Source organism: Patagioenas fasciata, chromosome 3 (genome assembly GCF_037038585.1).
Source record: "Patagioenas fasciata isolate bPatFas1 chromosome 3, bPatFas1.hap1, whole genome shotgun sequence".
NCBI classification, from domain to species: Eukaryota; Metazoa; Chordata; class Aves; order Columbiformes; family Columbidae; genus Patagioenas; species Patagioenas fasciata.
In genome coordinates, this window is record NC_092522.1 from 50680054 (window position 1) to 50706595 (window position 26542).

The 26542-nt window shown below is 37.2% G+C and overlaps 1 protein-coding gene across 2 annotated transcripts in view; it reads left to right on the forward strand.

Annotated features, from left to right (window-relative positions):
* The window catches only part of THBS2 (thrombospondin 2), a 31726-nt gene extending 7684 nt beyond the window's left edge, over window positions 1–24042 (forward strand). For both annotated transcript variants that reach the window (XM_065833745.2, XM_065833744.2), the window contains exons 5-22: window positions 1323–1519; window positions 2323–2463; window positions 2709–2805; window positions 4004–4174; window positions 4712–4888; window positions 6241–6414; window positions 6852–6979; window positions 7085–7237; window positions 8294–8512; window positions 9251–9358; window positions 11122–11281; window positions 12726–12844; window positions 13464–13698; window positions 16734–16961; window positions 17403–17674; window positions 18652–18749; window positions 21009–21148; window positions 21846–24042. In XM_065833745.2, the coding sequence (XP_065689817.2) occupies window positions 1323–1519; window positions 2323–2463; window positions 2709–2805; window positions 4004–4174; window positions 4712–4888; window positions 6241–6414; window positions 6852–6979; window positions 7085–7237; window positions 8294–8512; window positions 9251–9358; window positions 11122–11281; window positions 12726–12844; window positions 13464–13698; window positions 16734–16961; window positions 17403–17674; window positions 18652–18749; window positions 21009–21148; window positions 21846–21853 (2825 nt within the window). In that variant the 3' untranslated portion in view covers window positions 21854–24042. The remainder of the gene's footprint in view (window positions 1–1322; window positions 1520–2322; window positions 2464–2708; window positions 2806–4003; window positions 4175–4711; window positions 4889–6240; window positions 6415–6851; window positions 6980–7084; window positions 7238–8293; window positions 8513–9250; window positions 9359–11121; window positions 11282–12725; window positions 12845–13463; window positions 13699–16733; window positions 16962–17402; window positions 17675–18651; window positions 18750–21008; window positions 21149–21845) is intronic.
* Window positions 24043–26542: the final 2500 nt, after the last annotated feature.

Below are 26542 nucleotides of genomic sequence, written 5' to 3' on the forward strand. Positions count from 1 at the left end.
AACACATCAAGCCAATCATTTTAAACATGGTTGAGAAGGATTTACTTAATGTAATCTTTTGGGTTGTTTCTTTGTTCTTTTATTTTTAGCCTTCTAAATGAATGAAGAATACTTTGCTTATATTTTCACTGCTTGTACATTTAAATAAAACACTTTATATTGTGTAGTCAAGCATCAAATCAAACCCTTAAAGTTTTTGAAGTGTTTCCACCTTCTGTGACTTGTCAACACTGAACGGTGTTGGGGTGTTTTGAAGCATATGTTTTATAGCACACATTCCTGTGCTGATTTCTTCTTCTAAAATGGCTATATGCTTTGCTTCTCCTTTCAGTTTGGTAAGCTTAGATTATTACAACATTACCAAATCTGATAAACAAGTCCTTACTGAGAGACAGGGCACACTGGATTTCTGTACAGCTGCTACCAAATTTGAGTGTACCATGGAGTCATTAGAGAAGGTTTTCATGGAATCCACAAGATATTAACCAAATGGGGATTTAAATGCCTAACAGAACACAGACTGTTTTATTTAGCTATGTTCTTTTTTCATGAATTATTACTGATGCTTTGTGTTACATTATTTTTCAAGAATTTGCTACAGACAGGGAAGTCTTTTAAACTGATACTACAACCTGTCCAGTTCTCCTTTTATAATGCATGCAAGTTCTGTTTTGATTACAATCTGCTTCATGGAGGAGTGTTTAGAGTGACAAAGCAAATATGCTGATCTTACCTTCTCCTCCGTTTCACTTCAGAATTAAACTATCATTATAACAGCTCCTCTGAGTTTAACACCAGGCAGTGCAACATAGAGCAGCCTAGAGTCTGGTATAAGTGGCACGATGGTCAAAATTTGATCCAAGTAACCATGGAATTTATGGGCAGAACAGGGACAATGTTCATCTGCAAGGAAGCTCTTTTTCTTGCCTTTTGCTCTACATCAAGAAAATGTGATAGCTCATGAGAAAGTCTGAAACCTTTCATGGCTCTGTGTGAATAAAAGGAGTTTGCTTTTTTGACACTATGTCCTTTTGTTATGCCTTCATAAATTAAAGTTTTGCAGTGCCAACAATGTTTTAAAGTGAGGGCTATCTGAGATGCATCTTGGCTCTTAATTTTGAAAAGGGAAAGCCTGTAATTGGAACCAGCTGACATGTAACCTCTCTATTTTACTCACGGGTGTAATCTAGCATGAAGTTGTGCCAAAATAGATGTGTTTAAACCCTATCCATGGGTGCCAATCTGTGATTTCATCAGGAATCTGTAATCTGTGGAAGAACTTTGTATATGCTGCTCTTCTCTTTTCTTCTCTTGCCTACCAGCTGAAGTGAACACCATCAATGAGAGCACTGAAATCCTTCACTTGAGCCCTGCTGTTACAACTGAGTACGTGGGTGAGAAACCAGAGAAGAAGGCTGAGTTCTGTGACCGCTCCTGTGAAGAGCTGGGAACGATGTTCACAGAGCTCACCGGCCTGCGCATTGTGGTGAACAACTTGGCTGATAACCTCCAAAAAGTGGTAGGTGCATGTAAGTCTGAAGAACTGAGAGAGGTCTGCAGTACAGTGCCCTTTCCTTCTTTGTTTTATACCAGAGGCAGTTAATAGAGTTTTCTGTATGTACATTTGTGTACCTGATTATATCTGCATAATGTAGAGATGACTTACATTTTCAATGTGACTAGTTAGGTAGTTTTTGAGTATAACACTTTAATGAAGTCTTTGTTTACACAGACTAGGTTTAAAAGAGCACACACACATGCACTCATACATGGGGGAAATCAATCCTCCTAAAGGTTACTGCAGGTTTGGAAATCAAAAGCTAACAAACCCAAACTTGCCTGTGTACTCTTGAAGTGTTGGTATCATTTTATTAATACATTAGGAAGTGGCTACACAGGGTACCTAAACTGTAAGTAAATGTATGGGATTTTCATAGTTGAAGTATGATGGTGACATTTTACTGAAGTCTGCCTCTTTTCTTATTCTGAATCAATTAATTTTTCCTGAAAGAAGTTTATTACTATGTCATGTGCCTCAGGACTAAAATCTTCCCATCTAAAGATGAGCTGTACTAGAAGAAAGAAAAAATGCTAAGAACAGGTTTTCCTTAGTATTGTGCGACTGTGTTTGCACTATTATCTGAAGAATTGCTATGCAGTATTGTGGTTCCTGAGATATCTTCCTTATGTACATAAATATGAAAAATATACTTTTTTTTTTTTTAATGGAAGAATTAAATCCAGTAGAGTCTCAATTTTGTTTATGTAAAATGGTTTGTTTACCAAGTACACAATTTGTTTTTTATTTACTTCATCTTCTAGTCTGAAGAGAACCAAATTATGTGGGAATTGATTGGGCCCAACAAAACACTGAAGAACCAGTCAGTTTGCTGGCAGGATGGCCGTGTCTTTGCAGATAGTGAAAGCTGGATTGTAGATAGCTGCACCAAATGTACCTGCCAGGTAAGGTTTTGGGAACATTCTTCTTCACTGTAAAATTGGATAGTGTGTTTAACCCAGCTCAACTGTCCAGGTCAGGTCGCATTTACCCAGAGCTTGGCCTAGACTTACTGATATTTATAAAAAGTAGCCCTCATGTCCATGACAGAACAAATCAAAGAATTTCTACACATGAAACTTCCACAGATGCCTACCTTTATTTGCCTCTGTATGTGAGCATGTCAGTAAGTTGATTTCTTTGCCTGTAGGGTTCTAAAATTGTGTGCCATCAAATCACCTGCCCAGCAGTCTCCTGTGCCAATCCATCTTTTGTTGAAGGTGAATGCTGTCCAGTCTGCTCTCACTGTGAGTATTTAGCCAAAGAGAAAGATACTCTTTGGCAATATTTAAAATCACTACTAGTGTGTTGGAAAGGTCAAAACAAGTAAGAGGTCAAGGCAGGTAAGATCAAATAAAAAACTTATGTATACACAAAGATCATATGAAGTAGTTTGGCTGCCTGAAGTTACTTTCTGGAGGAGTTGGTCTCTCTACAGTGATTATATTGGTTACTTAGAAATGAGCTGATAACTGGCCTACCTAAGTTGGACACTAAAGTTTAAATGCATGCTCCTCCCAGTGATGTTTTCCAAGGCTGAACATTCTGATTTTTGTTGGTTTGCTATAGCACTGTGCACTATTGTTTCTTCTTCATACTGCCTGGTTAAAACAGGCTAACATGGGTTAGGATGTCTTCTTGTCTCCTTGTGGAGGATGTTTACGTTCCAGATCAAAAGATTCATGCAGTTTGATGCAATATTTATTAAGAGTACAAGCGGTGTTCTCTCTGTTACTGTTATTCTGTTACTTTGTTTTATATTTTCTCTGTCATGTATCCTCTTTTGGTGTAATGCTTTGCTTACAAACCTTGACAATCTGTTCCACATTAAAGGCAACATTGCAGGCTGTGAACTAGACTTTGGAGTGACAATAGTTTAAATAGTTTTACTGATTAAGTGACTTCAGTGCGGGTCCAGTACATTTCAGTCTGTACCAGAGAGGTCCGTTACAGGAGAAAATGGTTGCTTAGATGTTCTAAATAAAAATGCATTGGAATATACTCAGGGGGTTTTTTGCCTATCCAAAGCATAGGGCATATTCTTACAATGTGCTCTTGGTCGTGTTCACCCTTATGTTGTATTCAGAGGTGAGGCCACATCTCATTGTACTGAATCATGTTTTGAAATCAAAGGCAATTGGAACTCGAGTTTTTGACTCAGTCAATTCTAGAGATAAGATGTTCTTCTTCCTTTGAAGATCAGTGCTTCATGCATACAATGCATACAAGATTCGGTATTGTTGTCTGGGCTAACCTCTAATTACATTAAACCATAATTTCCTAAGTTTAGTGGCAGCTTGGGAAAGCAAAATTAGAAAAAAAGAGATCTAAAGGACAAAGTACATGTTATATAGAAAAACAACAACAAAAAAGTGAAAATCTTCTCAATAGGATAATAGAGTGACTTAAAATGCTCAACAGTTTTTCTTATCTTTTGCTCTGCAGCTGATGACAGTGAGGAAGGCTGGTCACCATGGTCAGACTGGACAAAATGCTCAGTTACGTGTGGTTCTGGGACTCAGATGCGAGGAAGGTCGTGTGATGTCACCAGGAGTGCTTGTAGAGGCCCACACATCCAGACAAGGATGTGCAGCTTTAAGAAATGTGACCATCGCAGTAAGTAATAAAAATTCTCCATTTTTAAAAGCTTCTTTGGACATCTCTAAGTGAAAACAAGCTGGATTTCCTATAAATGCCTGCGAGTCAGGACAGTATGTATTTGAGCACTCATATATGCATAATTAAAGTAGCTATCATTAGATTCTTTGTCATTTCCCCCTTTCAAATATTTATCGTTTTCCTGACATTCTGTAGTTAATAATATTGCAGGTAGTTGCTGTGTCCAGGCTCCTGTAGTAACTATGGCTATTGTTGAAGATGCAAGATGTCCAAATGTGCATTTTAAACAAGTGTCCATTTCATTGGGACAGTTTATTTTTAAGTAAAATATCTAACATCCATGTTAGCCATGTGTTGGTCACTGAGATTCTTAAGAAAGCTGTACTTGAGTGCCTGAGCTCACATGCTGGGCTTTGTAAGTGACAGTGGTAGGAAAGAGATAGGACATTCATCAGGTGTTTAACCTGATGTTGTGAGTTTGTATTACTGCTGCAGGTGGGCTATTTCCTTGAATTTTGCTCTTTTCTCGGACAGTACGTCAAGATGGTGGCTGGAGTCACTGGTCTCCCTGGTCTTCCTGTTCAGTCACCTGTGGAGTAGGAAATATCACCCGCATCCGCCTCTGCAATTCCCCTGTCCCACAGATGGGTGGGAAAAACTGCGTAGGAAATGGGCGTGAAACGGAGAAGTGTGAGAAGGTTCCATGTCCAGGTATGTCTGTGGTCTTGAATCCAAGGTGACACAATAATACTCCAGCTGAATTCCTTCTCTTCAGTCAGATCTAAATTACAGTGAGTTTCTATGATGAAAAATCTAATTTGTAGCTTAGGGGTGAAACAATACACAAGGGTGCTTTTAAAATGAAGACAATGATGCAGTCAGAGGTTTTGTAAGCCTTCCAAGTTATGATTTGGCTTTAAACATTAAAAGTTTGAGAAATTTTCATGTGATAGCTTAGTAGTAAATTTCTGCATATCAAAAATATAAACATTTTCTATCTAAAAGGAAGCTGACACTGTATGTGTTAGGAATAGACATACAGTCTCCCAATATCCAGGTTTCTTTGAAAGTGTGCATACATGTACATGCATACACATATTCAACACATTTAATTGTTATTATGATTCTTTCCTCTACACCTACACTTTTTAACCTTTTTAGACACCTTTTATTCCACTCACTTTCACCTTCCTATAGTTTTTCCTCACTTTTTTCCCTTTGTATATCTTTCTTCATTCCCTCCTCTCTTCAGCCTTTCTTTTCTGCTTGTAGAATATGAACTTGAAACTTATGTCAAGCTTCTAAACTAATAGTACTTTAATAGCTCTAAGCATTTAAGCTATTTTTTGATCTACCTGTGCATGCAAACTTAGCGCAAAAGTTATTTATTGAAGGGCACATACCATTGCCCTTATGTTGTGGTTTTTTTCAGTACCAAGAACAAACACAGTTTGGTTCAAAGGCGTTTGTATTTCAGGAACATTCAGGGTTGATGACAACAGGATCAGTAGGGTTGGGTCTTACCAATATAAAATGTGCAGAAGAATCATTGCAATAAGTTATTTATACTGAGTCAAGCAATACTATTGAAGATAAACTGATGAGTGGATTACAAAACCAGAACAATAACTGCAACCTTACTGAGCATACTGTTGCCATAAAAAAAAGCCATAGAGCTCAGGTTTGGTACAGCAGATGCTTGTATCCTGTGGTCACAGCCTGCTTTCTGTACAAAATTAAAGCTTAGTAGGGAGCTTTGAAGGCACAGTACTTGTTCTGATCAAGCAGCTTAAACGGAAATACACCATGCCAGTGGGCACAGTGTGTAATTTTAAATTATTGGCCAAAAAATACCTATAAAGCAGTTGGGTATTTTTTATTTGTTTGTTTGTTTCTGAAATATTGCTATCTCAGTGTAAGACTTTGCCAGCATCTTTCTTCCTGCGTGTGTAGTGAGGAACTGTCCCCAGTCTAGGATCTGAAGAAAGGATTGTTGTCATTGGCACCAAATGTCCCCAGTAAATTGCCTGTGATGCTCTTCTCCTCTCTTCTGCGTATTCTAGTGAATGGCCAGTGGGGTCCTTGGTCTCCATGGTCTGCCTGCACTGTTACCTGTGGAGGAGGAATTCGTGAGAGGTCTCGCCTCTGTAACAGTCCAGAGCCACAGTACGGAGGAAAGCCATGTGTGGGAGATACCAAGCAACATGATATGTGCAATAAGAAGGATTGCCCAATTGGTTGGTATTTAGTCATTCTTTATTCACTCTGAGTAATTATTATTGCTGTTATTTCTTTAATGGATAATTATGAATTGACACTATGGAAATCTACTAATTATACTTCTGTTTCAGGAAAATAAATTTAACTATTTTGGGTGCTGTTTAGATCAGTGGGATTCTATATGTATTCTTAATACTGACTTCTGAATAAGATTGTGTTTCTTGAACAGGACTTCAATCTGCTGTCAACAGGATGCAGAAATCTCTAATACTTTCATATTGAATCAATAAGATATTAAATACCTTTAATAACCCTAATTCTAAGGATTTTTATAAGAGTCTGTTGCATCAGATGTTGTTTAAGCTAATGAACAAAGAATACACATTTCTTAAATGAAGTTTTACATGCCTTTTATGCTCCTAACTTGATTTACACTCTTATGTGTCTTTGCCAGATGGATGTTTGTCAAATCCTTGCTTTCCTGGAGCAGAATGCAACAGTTACCCAGACGGGTCTTGGTCATGTGGGCCATGCCCAGCAGGTTACCTTGGCAATGGTACCATCTGTGAGGATCTTGATGAGGTATTGACTTGTTTCTATTAACATTAAGAAATCACTGTGAAGTCTTCATTATTTGGGAATTAAACAGCCATCTAATTGGTTTGTTCTCTCTTTCTTTTCCTGCAGTGTATAGCCGTGTCAGATGTTTGCTTTAAGGTGAATCAGGTCCATCGCTGTGTCAACACAAATCCGGGTTTCCACTGCTTGCCATGCCCTCCACGCTATAAAGGAAGTCAGCCCTATGGGGTAGGGCTGGAAGTTGCCAAGACAGAGAAGCAAGTAAGTGATGTCAAAGAGAATCTGGTGGCTTTGAAATTGAGTAATTCTCACCTGAAAATATCTGTGAATGAAACCATGTGATAAACTTGGGTACCAAACAAAAATAACCCGAAACAGATAACTGCTTTTACAGGCTATTTTTGGTTCAAGTAACAGATGCTGAATTTGGGGTTGGTTTTTTTTAAGGGTTTTATTCTCTCTAGACATCTGCCCTGTTGCACCAAATGAACGTAAAATGCCGGAAGCAAGCATCCCTCTCCTTTGCACTCCTTTCTTCAGGTGAATATACCTAATCCAGGGATTAGAAACTGAAGAACCAAGATTGTTCTCTCCATAGATATAATGCTGTTAATGTGGGTGTCATCAGAGACGTGTCTGAAGTTCTCACTCCCTAAATTCCATTCAACCAACACTTACCAGCATTGAAGGACAGAAGGAATTGGAAGTGATATTGAAGACTATGGCTTGATAGACAAGACAAAAACATTAAAATGGATATCATGGGATGCCTTCTCTTTTTTGCTGTTGAATCAATCTGTGGTTAGCTCAACATGGGAAGTCTAAACGTAAAACCTCTGTGTAAGATCCTCAGATACTGTCAATGGAAATAAGCAAAGTTGTAAGAAAGTGGGAACAAAAACTTACTTGAAGGGAACTTAGGATTTCATTAGGGTCTCTTTGATTTAAGAAAATACGATAGTCCTTGCATACTGACAGGCAGAACACTAAAGGAAAGAGGAGACTACAGTCTACTTTCTGTTGCAGGTAGCTTCTGGGAATTACTGACATCTGGAAGAAAGCAGAGTTCTGAAAATGTTAATCACTTTAATTGTTTTTTGAATAATGTCCAATTTTTCCTGTGCTTTATTTTAATTATTTTTATTGTACACATTGTCTGGAGTTGTGAACTGACAGAGCAGTACTACTTACTAACCCCAAGTAGGACAAAGTTCCTGTCTTTAGGAATATAACTAGCTGTCCTGTTTTTGACAAAGTTGAAGCACGCACAGCTGGCTGTGAGTATCATAATGTTTCAATAAGTACGCTCTGTTACAGGTCTGTGAACCCGAGAATCCATGCAAGGACAAGACACACAGCTGCCATAAGTCTGCAGAGTGCATCTATCTGGGCCATTTCAGTGATCCAATGTACAAATGTGAATGCAGAACAGGTTATGCTGGTGATGGCCACATCTGTGGTGAAGATTCAGATTTGGATGGCTGGCCTAATAATAACTTGGTCTGTGCTGCTAATGCAACATACCATTGTATGAAGGTAAGTAAAGAAAGGTTAATAAACATGCCATTACATAACCAAATTTTCTCTCCTTTTTTCCTAAGTAGTTGTGAATAACACTTTTCAGCATCAAGCTGATGGTTGCTTTCATTATGCTTTGACTGTTGCAACATGCTCATTTTGTAGCAGACTTGGTGAAATGTGTTTTATTTTCAAAGCCAAGGGAGCATGGGAGTGCAAAGGTACTGTTTTGCAGAACAGTATAAAGACATATTTTTCAATACCCTTTCTTACACTGTTCCCCTTCATTGCTATGTACTACATCATTCCAGTAACTTTCCATAAGAACAACTATTTCTGAAGACCACCTCCTGGCTTGTATCTGTATTTTTCTGGCAACCAAACCTGGTCATTTTATATGTAACATTCAAACATAGTTCATGAGTTGTCTATAAAAAGTTGATGTAAGGTTGCACGTGTGTGCGTGTGGTGTATTTGTTCTCTGCTAGATAGTTTCATCACAAATTTACTGGAAACATCCCTTTAATGGAAGGAGAACTGGGAAACAGAATGATTTGCAGATGGATTTTACTTACTTTACAATATGAAAGCAGCAAATGAACTACTATCTTTGGCAGCAAAGAAACAGGCACTTCAAAGAGAATTTGTGACTGATTGTTCTTGTTTTATAGTCTCTGGTGTACCATATCTACCCTTCTGCCCAAGCAAGTCATTCTGACATAATGTAGACATAATGTATTGATTTATTTTGGACAGGATAACTGCCCTCTTCTGCCTAACTCTGGCCAAGAAGACTTTGATAAAGATGGCAAAGGAGATGCCTGTGATGAGGATGATGACAATGATGGTGTCGAAGATGACAAAGTAAGATACATTTCTGTGTTTTCAGTACAGTTGACTTAAACATCTGGTTTTAAGGAAAAACATTGCAATAGATGAGAGCTTTATTGTTCATAGCTTCAGCTGAGTTATTTTGCTCTGCCTCCCTTGAACGATATCTGGTGCAGAGTACAGCTGTGTGGTGTCAAAGGAGAGTAGCACTGTGCACAGCAAAGCAACCCAGGGAACCTGGGGCTGAATTATGTTCTCTGTATCAGTTCTGGCTTCAGTTGTGTGCATGAAAACAGTTTAATGGAAAATGGTATTGAACTTTTTATTTTACAATGGAAGAATGGTATGTCCATTGTATTTGAAAAGCTGGTAAATATTAGATCTGAAGTATTTTGAAAACAAGTTATCATGAATAATAATAACTATAAACACACAGCCAGCATCAAGGGAAAATGACAGGAGGAAAGTACCTTGCCTGGTTCATGCTTTGCTCCTTCAGATCTCCCCACAAGACTGAAATTCATTTACCTGCAGAGCCAAAAGGTAGGCAGTTAGTCTAAACCTCTTCTCCTTGTACATTCAGCAAAAGGACAGAGGCATCTCAAGAGTGGGCTTCATCCTGCCTTTTCTGAACATGTTTAGGATAAATGAATTCATGTTAGGAATTTACTGCTCCTCCTTGTTCCCTTCAGAGGGAGCCTAGATGCTCTAGAGCTTCAGACAGTTAAAGCTGGGTTAGAACTGTGTTCATGGAGCCTCTATTTGGAATATATAAAAACTCAAACAATCATTTGATAAAATAATATGATTTAGTACATATATTTGAAAAATTGTAGCCAAAAGTTGTTTTATGATCAGTATAAAATTTTGGCTTGCCTCCATATCTTGTCTTTGGGTACATAAAGTGTATTTCTGAGGAATTTAAAATGTGCTAAAAATTTCCCAGTAAATGGGTTTTGTTTTAGCAGAGGAAAAGTAGTTCACAGAGATTTTTTCCATATGATCTCCCTTCAGATTCCATGATGCTGATGTAGCCTCCACTCCCACTGCTTTGGTTTGGTTTCATTCTTCTTTGCTTTCCACACTGAGTGCTTCCTCATGCCTGTGCAAAAGTCCATGTGTGATTTGGGAATGTGTGAAACATAAGAATTCTTGTTTTGGCAGACTTTCAAATTAGGGACTAAGGTGAAATGAAATTTTCCAAATTCCACTAAAAGCAGTGGTCTCAGAGGAAAAAAATATTTTCAGTCAATAGGAGTATTTCATTTTAACATTTCTTTATGAAACTGTTCACGTTTTATTATCGTCAATCTTTGTTTAAATCGAAAAATCGAAATATGTGGTTTAAAAGTGAGAATATTGATAGTGGATTGAAAAAGTTAGAGTAACAATTCTCATTTTTTCAAAAAAAAATGTCATATGCAGCTGAAGTTGGCCTGATTGTGCAACACATTCTGATTTTTTGAAAAAAATGCATGTACCAGTGATACACTTACCTTAAAGTATCTGAGTACAGATCCAATTTAAAATGGATCTCTCCTAGTGAGATACAGAATACATTTTTCATGCATGCGTTGTACAAAACCACAAAATCAGACAGTGAGCCAGGCTTTCCAGATGCCAACCTGCTACCACCAAGATCTTCAGTGTAGGTACAGCTTGTCCATTGAAAAAATAATGGATTAATATTTTGATTTTTGGCCTCTGTCTGAGGTGAATGAGAAGAGATACCACTTCATAGTACGCAAACATGGGTTGTGATTTGTATCCTGAAATCTTCTATTTATTCTTACTAGGACAATTGCCCTCTTCTGTTCAACCCTCGTCAGTTTGATTATGACAAGGATGAAGTTGGTGACCGCTGTGATAATTGCCCCTATGTGCACAACCCTGCGCAGATTGACACAGATAATAATGGGGAGGGCGACTCATGTGCTGTGGACATTGATGGCGATGGTATGCTTTCAGTTTTGAGAATTAAGTGCTGTTCCACAAATATACTTTGCTTTATGTTCAGTATGACAGGCTACCTTGTTTTATATGTGGAATAAAATTGGGTCTAGCAGCTCAAAAAGGCAGGACAAGAAAGAGAAGACTGACATTTATCACTCTTGTGTAGTATAGTTGTATAAAATCCCTAAATGACTACAGTATTGAAGAATAAAGCACAACAACTTTTTATCAGTGTACTCTTAAAAAAACCAAACCAAAACAAAAAATCTTTCCTTCATCTGTGTTCCAAAGTAATCAGGGTCTAATATAACACTTCTGTTGACTTTTTTCCCTTTTTAGGGAGGGAAAAGAACATCAGAACATCCATGCAGTTAAGACAACATCTGTAGGAAATTAATCTGCTTTTCTATGAACATAATGGAAAGCCCACAGTAATCCAAACACACATATTTTATATCTTAAAATATTATTAAAAGTGTTAATTTCATCTTCCAGTACATGCCTATATGACCCAGATTTGATCAGAATTAAGGAGCAGTAAAAGCACTTAAATGTCTTTAAAAAATCACATCCCTGCAGCATTTCAAATTTATGAGATCCACAAGTACTAGAAGTTGAAGAAATCTAGTTTTGTATTTTCTTCAGTTCATCTGAACATTTTGAAATCCTCTCATCCTTCTGATTATTAGGTTCTTAGTAGTACTCATGGTAGTTCTGCATTTGAAGAAAAATGTATCATATGTTATTGGCTGAAAGATTATGCGAATATCCAGAGATCATATAATGAAGGAAAGAGTCCTTGTATCATTTCCAGACAGATATGCCAACATGTCTGGATTTTGTTTCTTTCCAACATATTATAATTTTTTACAGAGATTGTTTGTTGTATAATAAAGTTTCCTGAGGAGGAACTGTTTATTTTGAAAATTTGGCATGCTGTACAATAAATGGTGCACATATTTGGGTAAAATTAAATTATTTAGTGGTGAGACAACTGAACATTAATGCAGTTGTTCCTATACAAAACTCTTCTCCTGTACAAAACCGTGATATAGTTGTGTGTTCTATGCCATTTCTTAGAGTGTGGGAAGAAAATCCAAATCAAATTATCTGAAAAGAAAAATACTCCAACCCTTTATCTGTTTTTCTATGTAGAAGGGCTAAATTCTTAAGACATGACTGGCCCTCACTCTAGCTAAATTCCTTAGGAAAATACATATGGAAGACTTTATCATAGCAAGAAAAGTGGAATTGATACCATCATTTCTCTTTCTAATTTTAGTCTTTTCAGTATTTCATGTTGTAGTAATAATGTAGCAATCAGAAAACCTATGAACCCTTTAAGAGCCTTGCTTCTTTACTGATGACTCCTACAGTCTATGACTATCTGTGCTTGATGTTTTATCATTCTGGTTTCTTCAATCTTATGTTGTTTTTTCTCTCATAGACATTTTTAATGAACGAGATAATTGTCCTTACGTCTATAACACAGACCAGAGTGATACAGATGGTGATGGAGTTGGTGATCAGTGTGACAATTGTCCATTGATGCATAACCCAGACCAGGTAAATGTTAGAGTCAGTTTCCTTAATAGTAACATCAGAACAAGGGCAGATAAAAGAACACAGGAATTGGCCTTAGTTCCTGTTTACTGTTGAACTGCAGAGGTGGATCTGCATTACTCATTTTCACATCTTGAGTTGCCAGATCTCTGTGTCCAATGAAAGGGAAGCAGAGTGATGATACCTTTAATTCATCTTCAAGCCTTTGGTGAATTGCTTTCTTGCCCCATGGCAAGTGAGTACAGCCTCAGGGCTGCATTTGATATGTCAGAGTTTGTTGGTCCATGTGCAGATAAGTAATATCAAGTATACAGAAGCAATCAGAAAATGTACTGCCCAGACTGATGCTCCCCTGTGATCTCTGAAATGAGTGCAATGAAGATTGTGGCCAAAGACATGCCTTTGAAATGTCTTGGGCACCAGATCTTACACACTGATAGGAGAATAAGTAGCCATACTAGTTTGATGTAACATTTCTGCCTTAAGCACCGTTGTCGTCATGCTATCACTTGTCTCCAGAGAATTTCTTGAAGAGAAATGTTTAGAAATAAAGTACCAAGCTGTCCATACTTTTGTGTGAAGTAACAATAATAACTTTACTTTTTAAATTTTTTGGGAGTAGACTGATGCAGACAATGACCTTGTTGGTGACCAGTGTGACAACAATGAGGACATAGATGAAGATGGCCACCAGAACAATCAGGATAACTGCCCTTACATCCCGAATGCTAACCAGGCTGACCATGATAAAGATGGTAAAGGAGATGCCTGTGATCCTGATGATGACAATGATGGTGTCCCAGATGACAGAGACAATTGTCGCCTCAGATACAACCCTGAGCAGGAGGACTCTGATGGTAAGAATAATGTCATATTAATTTAATTTAGTTCTTGGTATCCAATTCTAATCTTGTAGTCTTTATGTGTGATGAAAAAGAAAGACTTTACATCAAACTGGGCTTCTTTTGACATTTGAGACACCATGGACTTCAGTGGAACTGAACTGGCCAGTTTGGTCCAGGATTAGAGCATTAGAAAGCATCTTTGACAGAGTCTCAAACATGCACATGTTTATTTATAGAAGAACACTTTTAACAAATTTATACTTCTGATTTTCACTTTGAATTGAAATATTACAAATCTGGGAAGATATTTTGAATAGCTTGGATTTCAATTGTCTTCAAAAAAGAAAAAAGAGCTGCTTAACTTTCAAAACAAGTTATCTTCTGAAAATTAAAATGGAAAAAATATGGTTTGCTGCTCTGTTTTATTTTGAAAAACAGACTATTTCTTCAGGCTCCTGAACTGAACTCCTGAAACTCCTGAACTCCTAAAACTGTTGTTAGTTTTTAGCTATTTTTGTAAAAAAGATTTCTGAGCAGCCTTTCTCAAATTTGCTTTCTAAGTAGCTTTAAGTACGTCTTCATGAGGTACATGTCAGAGTTTAAAAAGTCAATACATAATTGTTCTTTTCTCCAGTTCTGTGGTAAAATGTTGCTGATCACTCTCAAACAGTCCTCTATGCTTGGCAGTATTTTAATAATGAAATAGTGATAGTTTCATGATCATAGATGTAATTTAGAAAACATTTATGATCCTTTGAAAACTGCGATAATATGTCTATAAGTAATGGCCCTTGCAATAAATACAGGTGAGCAATTTCTGTTTTGAGTTTTATGTATGTTTAGAAAGATAAAATCCTGTGGCCTGATTGATTTCCTGGTAAGACAACTGCAGGTAGTAGGAAGTTTCTGGTTGGTAGTCAGTAGTAGTTCTTAAATTACTTAACCCCTCAGTCCAATTGCATATTCAAAGTGTCTTTGTACTTGCCAATCTCTGGAATAGTCCCTTAATTTCAGAAATATTCCAGAATAAGGGTGCCCCCAAACTGGGATAGTTTGCTGTAATTGTCTGTCACCTGCATTTTGCAAGGGTAACTACATTTATGTTTTGAGTAAGGATTCACAAAAAATGTAAATTTAAACAGTTGAGGCAACTCATCAGTGTCATTAGTGGTAGGTCCAACAGAAATCTTGGCAAAGCAATAAATAAAACCAAAAGATGCTCCCACGATCTTGAAGATGTGAGCTATAGCATATAAAGATGAAGCCCTGGAGAGAGCTCTTGGACGTGGCTGGGTAAACAAATGCTTTATAACTTTCCTTGACAGGGAATCAATGTTGTCAGCAGCAGCTCAGTACCAAATGAAGGTCAGCAGGACTTTCAGTGAATAATTAGATTCTCCTGTGACTCAAGAATTACCTCTTTGTTATTGCTGAAGGAAATAAAATTGGAATTTCATTTTCTTTTCTCCAATAAACACTAAGGCAAATGGGTGCAGGAGCACACAGCTGGTCAGGATTTGGAGTCCTCCAAGACTGATAGCCAGGTTGGAAAATAGGACCATTTTACCACATATGTGACCTGCAGGAAGTCTTTGAGACATTAGGTTCTTCAGCTTTTTCAGATTACTGAATTACTTTTTTTTTTTTTTTTTCCTGTTGCCTAAAACTCATTCTCTCTGAAAGCTTCATAGTTGGATAACACTGTGTTGATTAGGCATAGTAATATAGTTTTCCATTTGTCTGTGAAGCACCTAGTAGGAGGTCAATGTTGAATGAGCTAAATCATTGTTGTTTCCCATTGTGTTAATTCCCATGTTTTTAGAGCGGTCACAAACACACATACACACACACACAAAAGTTGATGCTACATGAGGGTAGAAACAAATTAGCTGACAGTTCTGGTTTTACATTAGTACCCAGTGTAATATCCAGTGATTTCTGCTGTAAAAGTCAGAACCATTTGTGAATTTTTTCGATACTTGTCTAGCCAAGTTTTTCTACTTTATTTTCAAGTGTTCGTACTATTGTATGCCTCTGAATAACACTCAATAGCAGCGGCATTGACAAATAGATTTATTTTTTTTTATATGCCTCCTTTTACCAGCTGCTATTCAAGGCAAGTCGCATCTCCTGGTTTCTACCAATGTTATGGATAAATTAAGAGAATAATTTTTAATTTAAAAAAAATATTGATCATAGTAGAAACATTGAGCAGAAGCACAACTGTAGCTGAGCTGTGTGGATGTATTTTTAGGGTCTCTAAAAAACTTCATGTGATTCATATAACAAAAGTTAATATTTCCATTCCTCCAAGGCCAGTCCTGTTGGATACAGTGCTTCTTTCTATTTTCTTACGGTTTTTGAAGTGTTAAATTTTTCTAAGACAAATTATCCTACCCACAAGTGAAAGCGTGACTAAACATATTTGCATATTTCACTGCGATATTGTCCCCACTTTCTTTTGATATAGAGGTGATGCTCCTACAATCTGAAGCACCTTAGATGGAATGTTCATGAAGGAATCTTGAGACAATTATAAAATTGTCTCAAAAAATATTTAATATCTTCAGTAGTATATAAGGATTTAGTAACATGCAGAAAGATTAAGATTTTAATTCTATTGTTTGAATTAATTCACTGCACATATTAAAATGTGGTGTTGTATCCACATATTAAAATCTGGTGTTGTGTCCACATCTGGGACAAATCATTAGTGAATTACATCCACATAGCAAACTTCTAGCTTATCTAACCCTGATTCTAAAGCAGTGTATAGACTGGGGCCAGATTGATCATTGACAAGAGAATTTTATTAACAACAATTTTGGCCCTGATTTAAGTTGATGAGTTCTTACAGCCATTACCAGCAACAATTCAAATGAACTTTCAGGACTGAAGCCTTATTTGGAGTCATTTGGAGCGTTATTTGAGAAACAAGAGAATAACATACTCATATGTATCATAAATTTCTTCTGTCAGTGGTAGAGCTTTTAGGAAAGCTGAATAAATTGCTAAAACTTGCATTTGCTTATTTACATTTCTTATAGGTGATGGTAGAGGTGATATTTGCAAAGATGACTTTGACAATGACAGTGTCCCAGATATTTATGATGTATGCCCTGAAAACAATGCCATCAGTGAAACTGATTTCAGAAAGTTCCAGATGGTCCCCCTGGACCCCAAGGGAACAGCTCAGATTGATCCCAACTGGGTTATTCGCCACCAAGGCAAGGAACTGGTGCAGACTGCCAACTCTGATCCTGGAATAGCTGTAGGTGAGTATCATTTGTCAGCCATCATCTTTGGAGAAGTAACCAATGAGCTGGTGATAAGGAAAGGAAAAAAAAAGTATGCAGGCACACCTTTTTTTGTGCTGCAAGCTTTGGACTGACGCATGGGCATAGTGTATATGCTCAAATTACAACCAGCTTAATGCGGTTTGCCTTCGACCATTCATCTCATCTCTTACTGTGACACATACAAAATACCCCATTGAAGAACTTGGTATAAGTATAGTGTCTGCTGTCTTCAACATCACTTGTAAACAACTTACTTCTCTCCAGAAGGCTCTATGCCATAGGTAGGCAAGTTTCATTACCTCCTATCCTGCAGGTAAGGAAACAGAAAAAGATAGTTTATGACACCTGGTAAAACTCAGGCTAGATCTGGGACCCAGCATTTTAACTTAATGGTTTGTCTCTTCTGTCCTCTTGCAGGCTATGATGAGTTCAGCTCTGTTGACTTTAGTGGGACATTCTATGTTAACACAGACCGTGATGATGACTATGCTGGCTTTGTGTTTGGCTACCAGTCCAGCAGTCGGTTTTATGTTCTGATGTGGAAGCAGGTCACTCAGACCTACTGGGAGGACAAACCCACCAGGGCTTATGGCTATTCTGGTGTGTCACTCAAAGTAGTGAATTCAACAACTGGTGCTGGTGAACACTTGAGAAATGCTCTCTGGCACACAGGAAACACCCCTGGACAGGTGAGAGATTTAAAAGCTCAGGCCAATGATGCATGACTAATATTTTTTAAAAAAAAGGGAGGTGTCTCGAAAAGAATTTCCTTTCACACCTCAATTTTCACAGATGTTTATCAGATTTTCTTGAATTCCCATGTTACTAATGTCAATAATGACATTTGTATTGTGTTTCAAAGAAAACATCACGTGTATAAAAAATTATGAATGGAAAAAATTACACATATGAAAGGGAAGATGTGGTGTGGTCCAAAAAAAAAGGAGTTAGAGGTCTCGGTTATCCACAAATCCTTTGTGAATCTCTATATTGGCACTTGCTTCTTTGGCATTCCAGCTCATTTGAATTATACATGGCTTAGAGTTCAGTAACCAGTGACAGCCAAAGAGAAAAGAAATGAAAACAAAGAGGGAGAAAAACTGCTGCTGTTTCAAATAGGGCCCAGCCATGGAAGAAACTTGTGCCTTTTAGAAATGAAGCTAGTGGGGCTTTACATGTGGATAGGAGTTTCGCAGTTTTGAGCTCCTTGCAGGAAAAGAACCTTAACTGAGTGCAAGAGATTGCAAGGAGCAAGCCACAGGCAGTAACATCTGCACAAGCTGTAGTCCCCCTCCTTAGATGGAGGCACTCCTACAGCGTGGAAAAGTAGTATTGACTAGGCAGCGTGGGGGTGTATGTGCAAACAGGCAGCACTTCCCAAGGGAAGTCAAGTTCGATGCCAAAATGGTCTTCAGTGACTCCAGCTATGAAACTACAGATGGGTAACTGATCAACAATTTAAGACAGAAATTTTCATTAGCGTTGCCCTGTAAAATAGGTCTGATGATCATTTGGTGATCATCATGATCATCAAGGGTTGAACACTATTTTCAGGTTCATGCCTGTGTAGCAAATAAGTTTTGACTGAATCTATGGTTACTGTAGTGAATGTGCAGTTACTGGAGCACAGTCTGTTTCTAATAAGGGCTTTATATTCCTACTGTAGGTGCGCACTTTGTGGCATGATCCCAAGAACATTGGCTGGAAAGATTATACTGCTTACAGGTGGCATTTGATTCATAGGCCTAAAACGGGATTAATAAAGTAAGAAATGTTTATGCACCTCTATATTTTCTAGTTGCAGAATTGTTGTCTCTGACGTAAAAGCTGTGTTAGCAGTTTCTTTGTTAGTTCTGATAATGGTGAGAAGCATGTGACAGTTTTTTTCCAATATTTTGGGGACATTTTGTTACCTTTAGAATAAAGTTTTTTGCCCTTTTCAAATGGATTTAATTTAGTCTGGGTGGTTCAATATTTACATCAGCTAAATATTTTTAAATTAAAGGAAAAATAAAATTATTTCTCAATAGCTCTTCTGTAAAGGGACCAAAAATTCCTGACCAAAACTCAAAGCAAGATTAGAACATGAGATTCCTACCCAGCCTCTGGAATGTGAATGAATGAAATTAATTAGAAACATCAGAATTGCCACAGGGAAGTAGGCCAATGACCTGTCTACTTCAGCATCCTGTCTCCCATAGTGGCTTATACGAGATACTGCAAAAGAAGCCATGAGCACATCTGTAATGCACACAGCAAGGAGCTGTGGCATATGACTTTCCTTAGAGCCCAGCTGTTTATCTGATGTTTCAAAGAATGAGCATTAACTGTGCATGTCAATTTTATCTTCTACTAAGTACTGTAACTGTAAAGGACATTTTCCATGGGACAGAGCCTGATCTCTTGTTTGTGCTTATGAGCAGGGGAGTTTCATTTGGCTGTGAAAGACAAATTTGTATAAACTAAGTTATCTTTTTCTTCAAAAAAAAAAAGAGGATTTTTTATGCATCATTTTGCAGTGCAAAGCATTGACTGATACAGGTCAAAAGCAAACTTCAGGTTTTCATTCATGTTGCTGTTACCTCTATCTTTTTTTGGCAAATATAATTAGTGTCAGACAGAGCACATTTCAATTAGTATCCCATTAGATTAATCTAGCTTGACAAGTTCTATGATCCAGGACATTAAATTCCTTCATTTTAGGGTGTTTTTGTAGAAAATAAATAAATAAAATAAAATTATTTCAGTAATGTAGTCATGAAACCATTTTATTTGTAAAGAAATAGCAATTTAGTGTTAACATGGTTAGAGCTGCCTTTTTTTTTTTTTTTTTTTTTTTTTTGTGGGGAATGAATAATTTGTTAAACTCTTCCCGTGTCTTTTGGGTTCTTGAAGTTTTGAGAATGACATTAAATAGGGTTACATGACCATGAAAACCTGTCATTTTTTTTGCTGTTCTTTTTACCATCCCTTAAATGGTGTTTTCAGGGGCACTCTTCAGAAAATAAAAGTCTTCAAGGTAAAGCACATGCTGGATATGCATTTCTGGCTAAGTAGATATCTGTCTCCAACCCTTGAGTTATAGGAAGCTGCTCAAGTGTGTTCATCCTCATGTTTAGCTATTCTGCTTTGTATAACTAATGTATTGTCAACTGAAGCAGAACCATAATCCCTTCCTCCAGAGATTGCTCTAATTAACAGGCTATAGAGTAATTTCTCATTTGGCTTAAAAGCTATTTTAAAAGACTGAGAGCCTAAGAACCTTGACTATCTCAAGGTCTCCCATGAGAAGTAGAGAATCCAAGTTCAAGGAAGTGCAGTCTATCTGATAAAGAAGGAAAATGAGGAAGTGTCTTTGGAGGTCTTTTGGCTCCAGGGTGTAGCCTGAAACACTAAAAAAACCCAAAAGCAAACAAACAAAAATCCCAAGTTCTCCTTTTCCAGTTTCCAATTTATTATTAGTCTAGCTGTTTGTGTCCAAATCCTTCCAGCTTTGATTAAGCTCTGAAAATGTCAGAAATGGAGGTTCAGCATGTCTCCAGTTAATGTTTTGTTTGACTCTAAAGGGATGGTTCTTCCAATTTCTGATGTTGGCCCTTGTACCTCAAGATAGATAAATCAGCCATTCACACAACTGTAAAGAAAACTTTGCTAAGTGATGTGGCGAGGTCTTGTGCTAACCTCTGAGTTCACAGGAACAGGGTCTTATCAGTGAATGCTAGTACATGACATAGTTCATTCCAGGAGACATGACTGTTCTAAATAAAGAATTAGGAAATATTTTGCAGATGGTGTGCATAAAATTACTTATGGAACAGCTCTGCTGCTTCTGATTAATGTGCTATGGCTGCCAGCCAGGTGGGCGTGAGATAGAGATGAGAAGTGATCCTTACAATGAAGTTAGATTTTCTGGTGCCTTGTTAAAATCAATTCTGTTTCAGTTCCTGGGAACTGTTACCAGCCCTTAGCACTGGACACTGTGTTATCACCCTTGTCTAACTTAAATTATGTTTCTCTTTACAGAGTCTTAGTGTATGAAGGGAAACAAGTCATGGTGGATTCTGGACCCATCTATGATACAACTTTTGCTGGTGGACGATTAGGTCTTTTTGTCTTCTCTCAAGAGATGGTCTATTTCTCTGATCTCAAATATGAATGCAGAGGTTAGTTACACAGAATGTCTGGAAAATGCTGAAGCCTTTGACAACATAGGGAGCAAGCATGAGATGTGGAAGCGAAAAGGATCCTCTAGTTACTGAATAGGATCTGCTATATCATAGCATGGAGGAAACTTTGTTTTATTGAATTACCATGAATGCCCTTTGCCCCTGTAGTCATCTCAACTGGAGTAACAACACCCAGATGTTTAATACTACCCACCTGGAAAAAATGAGATAGAAATCTCTGAGCAAGATATGCATTTGGAATTCTCTGTATATCCACTTTCATTTGTAGGCTACTTCAGTGTGTCCTGCGGGCAGAGAGCTACTCTGAATCACCACTCTTTCAAGAGGCATAAAGGAGAGAACAGATATTTTTAATGAGCATGTCTGTCTGTAGTGCCTTGTCTGAAATGTTTTGATACACAGCAATGCTTTCTCAGATTTTCTTATATGTGATTTCTTTTTTTTTGTATGCATTTATATATGTAGGTGCACATACAGGTATGTGTGTGTCTGTCTATATGGGCAGATAACCTCTTTTTCTATAAATGTCCTCACATTTGTAGGAAAATGCAGAGCAGGATTCTTTGTGTTGCATCCCTATACTGTATCATGATGGAACTCGGTTCTTGTGTGGTTAACTTCCTGATGAAATGAAATGATTAGTATTAATATCTTTTTTCCCCATTTCTTTCAGATGCTTGAGCAATGGTTGCTGCATTACCAGCAAAGTACTGTAAATGCTATGCAACCTAGACACCTCAATACATCCTGGTACTCCCAGTTTCTATTTTTGTGTACCTCCTGTCCTCTGTCCTCGTGCTCCACTCACCAGGTACCTCCCAGCTGCCCGGGGTGCACCAACCATCCCTCCACCCAAGTGCCTTCTCACAGCCAGGACTAATGAAACCTAAATGTGAGCGTCCAACCCACCACTGAAGCAAAAGCAGATTGATACATTAGAACACTTTTGTTGAGTGAAAACTTAGCAAAACATGTTTGTTTGTTTATTTGTCTTTTCTTAGGAATGACGTTTACATTTAAAAATGTAATTACTTTATATATTTATATATATATGGAGAAAAAGAGAGGGGTGATGATTATCATTGTCTTTAAGTGAGGAAAAATGTGTTCAGATAACTTTTTAGGTGTACTGTTGACAATTCCTTGCTCTGATCAGGATGGGGCTTCAGCAACACAAAGCCTCTGGGTCTAACTTTAGCAAAGTAGTGGAGGGCCACACCAACAGTATCTATAATGACAATAAAAATGCCATTGGATGTTAAAGATAGATTATGAACATTTCTTGATCCAAAAATATGTTATTTCACTGATGAGGATGCTCTTAATAACACTCACTAAAATTAGTTGATAAAAATGTCAAATTTGCAACCTAAAGTGTTGTCTAGTAGAAGCTTAATTCAGGCCAAACAGAACTGAACTAGAAACTCCCATATGAAACATAAGATTCATTTAAATATCCAAAGCTGTCAGTGTTGTTTGACTTTCAAAAAATTATTTCCAGTTGTTCCATTTCCATTATATTTTGCATTCCCTTGTAATAAATAATATACCATGAACACGTGGAGCAAAATGAACCTGTACCGCTTTCCCACCTCGGCTGTAAAAAGCACTTTGACATCCTGAATCCTGATGTGGGTTTTTGAAAAGGTGGCAATGCCACTATTACTTAATTTGATAACATATGAATTTAAGGTTCCATTTATAAATATTTTGTTAGTATTTATTATGATTATCACACCAAGCTACCTTCTCTGATAATTTATTTTAAAGCATGCCATGTAACGCATCAGTAATACATTCACAAATAATGATATTTTAAAGCTATTTTTAAAAACCTATCACAATGTGTAGATATTGTCAAAGCATGGTATACACTTAAGTATAGTTTCATGGGTTATATTCCTGTATGCTTTAATGTTAAATGAAAAATAATAAGGAATTTATAAATGGAACCTTAACATATATCCAGTTATCCTAATTTTAATATTTTGTATTGTTACCTATGTCTGCTGTATATAGAACTTAAATAATGCTGAAGGGATACCAGTGTTTATTATAAACAGATACAACAGTTACTCAGATATACAATAGTATAAACATGTTAAACATTTTGGTTTGTTTTGTTTAAATTGTATGAGGTATGTTCACAGACAGAACACATCCTGGTGTAATTTTATTCATAGATGGGTTAACTAATGGAATAATACAGTACCTCTGCTTTCTTATAGGGCACAGTGAGCTACATGTTGAATCAACTTTTTCTCCCTTGGAATAGACTTTGTTGCTATATTCATTAGAAAAGATTCCACAGTTGCTGGCTATATTGCACATTTTATAGTGTTCATATTATGAAATCCTTTTTTCCTTTTGTTTCAATTTTGTTTTGTTGCCTTCTCCCCCCCACCACCCCCCCAAATCCTCTTCATGAGGTTTTTAAATATTTCAGTTTCTTTCTTTTGGTGTTTCAAATTGTATACCCAAGTCCCAAGCAGAAGGGAGGGTGGCTTCATTAAATGTAATGATTGTAATGGCTGTGTAGGGTTTTTTGTTTTGTCAGAGAAAGACATCAGTGTGGGGGAAGTAGATGTTAATATTTGGACTGTATGATAATTTTCCTATTCTATGTAAATTATTTATGATTTTTTAATTTCTTTATTCATTTTTTTTCCTTGCAAGTGTGTGTGAGAGAGTGAGATCAATGAAAATTCATTTTATTTTGCCAAAGATTGTAAATAATTATTTATTTGTTTACATGGACGGAACTTTATCGTTTAACGTCCTGATTCATTTAGTCAGATCCTCATTTATATATATATATTTTAAGAAATTAATGATAGGAAATAAACTGTAAAAAGGTTTTATAAACAAAATTCTCTTTACCTTTTTTATAGTTTAAAATGTTTTTTTAAAGAAAATGTTCAATTCCCCAAAGCCCTCAGTTAAATAAGCCTTGCTATAAACCAGTTCGTTTCAAGCAAATCAGCAAATTTGTTGCTTGGTTACACATCACTGACTGTCTTCAAAGGTTGTAAACAGCAGATTTCCTAGTCTCTGTGACAAGAAATCATTCCCCCAGGTCTTTATCTGTCAAATTATCCCAAGTTTTGTTTATGGCATTGCAACTCAGAAATTTTGGTCCTGCTTTTTTTTTTGCTAGGCTCATATGCACATTCACTGTACTGTTCCTTGGCCAATGTGTTTGAACAAATACATGACCCTATTCTGTAACTGGTTCCACTGTGAGTCCCATCAGAGTTACTGGGCTTTGATGGTGTGAGCGAGGATTGCCTTCCTGCTGGAGAATTTCAGGAACCAGTGAATCATCACTAACCAAACAATAAAATACGAGAAAAAATTCTTAGCCTGAGAGGTCTTTGCCCTGAGTATGAACTGCTCCCAGGGAGAGGAATTTGAATTGGATTAGGGAAAGTAAGAATGCCCAGCATTCCAAAGCGGCAATTTGGAAGTGTGAACTCAAGTCATATTCTCTTAAAAGTATCCCAACTATTAACTTTTCTTGACTTCATGAATCTCCCAAGTATTTGCTTCTCTTGGTTTTACAGTCATCCCAGCTATTTGATTTCCTTGGCTTTTGGTTCCAGTGCCAGTAGTCACAATGTTACACAAGAAAGCCATGTAGTCTTCAGCACAATCTTTTGATGAGTCCTTTAAACTAGCAGAGATGTTCAGTCTTGTAGAGTGGTGGCTTTTTTCTATTATGCTGCAAGGACATCAATGGTTGACATTGTTTCGGTAATAGAGTGATAAAGATCCTGTTACACACATTCTCAAGAATCCCATGTAAGTCTCTGATATGGATCTATAGGAGAGTTTTGAGAATAAACACTCAGTGACAATTTGAAGGGAAAAAACCCAAAACCCTTCATGACAACAAAACAAGACCCAGTAAAACAGATGCAGGGAAATAAAACTAGTGTAAACACATGAAACTATAACAGCAACACTTCAGTACTAGTACAGGTTCTTTGAGAAAAAGAAAGGGAAGTACCAAAAGCAGCAAATATTTTTCTGTGACCGAGCAGGTTCACATAAAGCAGTAACATCCTCTGACCTCTGCCCATTGTTCTAACAGGCTTTTGAAGATATTCAGGAATATTTGGGTAACCTGGGAAAAATACATATTTAAATTTTTGTCAGCCTCTGCACTTCTGATTCACAGAGAGATATGGCTATGGAAGAAGCAGCCCTGAAATCCCTGTAGATGCTGTTTTTCTCACAAAGGTAAGTAGAATGGAGCAGGTGCTGATGCTGCTCCTGACCCCTGCATGATACAAGGCAGAAATTTTTGTTCTCCTGAGCATGAGGCTCACATCTACTAAAAGTCAGTGATAAATTTCCTCCCTTTTAAAATACTTTTGTTAAGTTTTATGTATCTTCTGTTTCTGGGACAGCCAAAAAACCAGGAAATAACGAAATACTGAACTCCCCAAAAATTAAATACTGGTGAGACTTCTTGATCATTTTTAAAACACAGGTTTTTCCGATAAACCTTGGGTAAGCCTCTGAATTTTGAAAAGTTAAGCTGAATTAATAGCATTTAAGGATTTGTCCATTATAAGACCAATACATTTACCACAGTTTCTTCCAGAAAGGAAGGAAAAAAATCCACCCAAGGAGTATACCTGTGATTTTGCACATCAAGTAGCCCAAATATTAGGATCATGAATGCTAACATCTGTGTCTACTCCTTGCTAGCTACACAATGGCGGCAGAAGCTGAACACTGTCACAGTCACTGGGCCAAATCCTCATCTTGGTCAGCTCAGTGGGAGTTTTCCTATGGACTTGAGTGATATCTGGATGAGATACAGGTTTCAACTTGTGCTGCAAACCCCCATAGAGGAAGAGCTCTAATGCTCACATGGGAACATCTGCTCTCTAAAGCCATTTGAAAAATAAATAACTATGTAATAACTTGGCACAGTGTTGTTCCCAATGTGGAGAAGACCACCCTTGTAGATCAGGATGGGAAACTTTGAAGCAAAAGAAACCTGAGACTGATTAAACCAAATCCCTTATCCTGCTATTTGAAAGCTGCCTATATCAAATGCACCAGAGGAAGGTGTAAAATCTTTATTACTAAAAATCATACATTAGCATACTTGGAAGAGAAGCATCATTCCTAGCCCCAGGCAGTTAATGGGTGGTTTCTGCTTTCGTACATGCACGGCTTATTTTGCACTAACATAACTGCAAATATTATTGTTGTTCATACAAGTATCTTGGGTTTTTAATCCCATTTCTCAGCCTATTCAGAGTTCTGGAGGTTGATTATACATGATACAAAGTATAAATTTCCTTGTACTAGTTTTGGGTTGGTTACTGTTTAATTTCATTGAAACGCTTTATT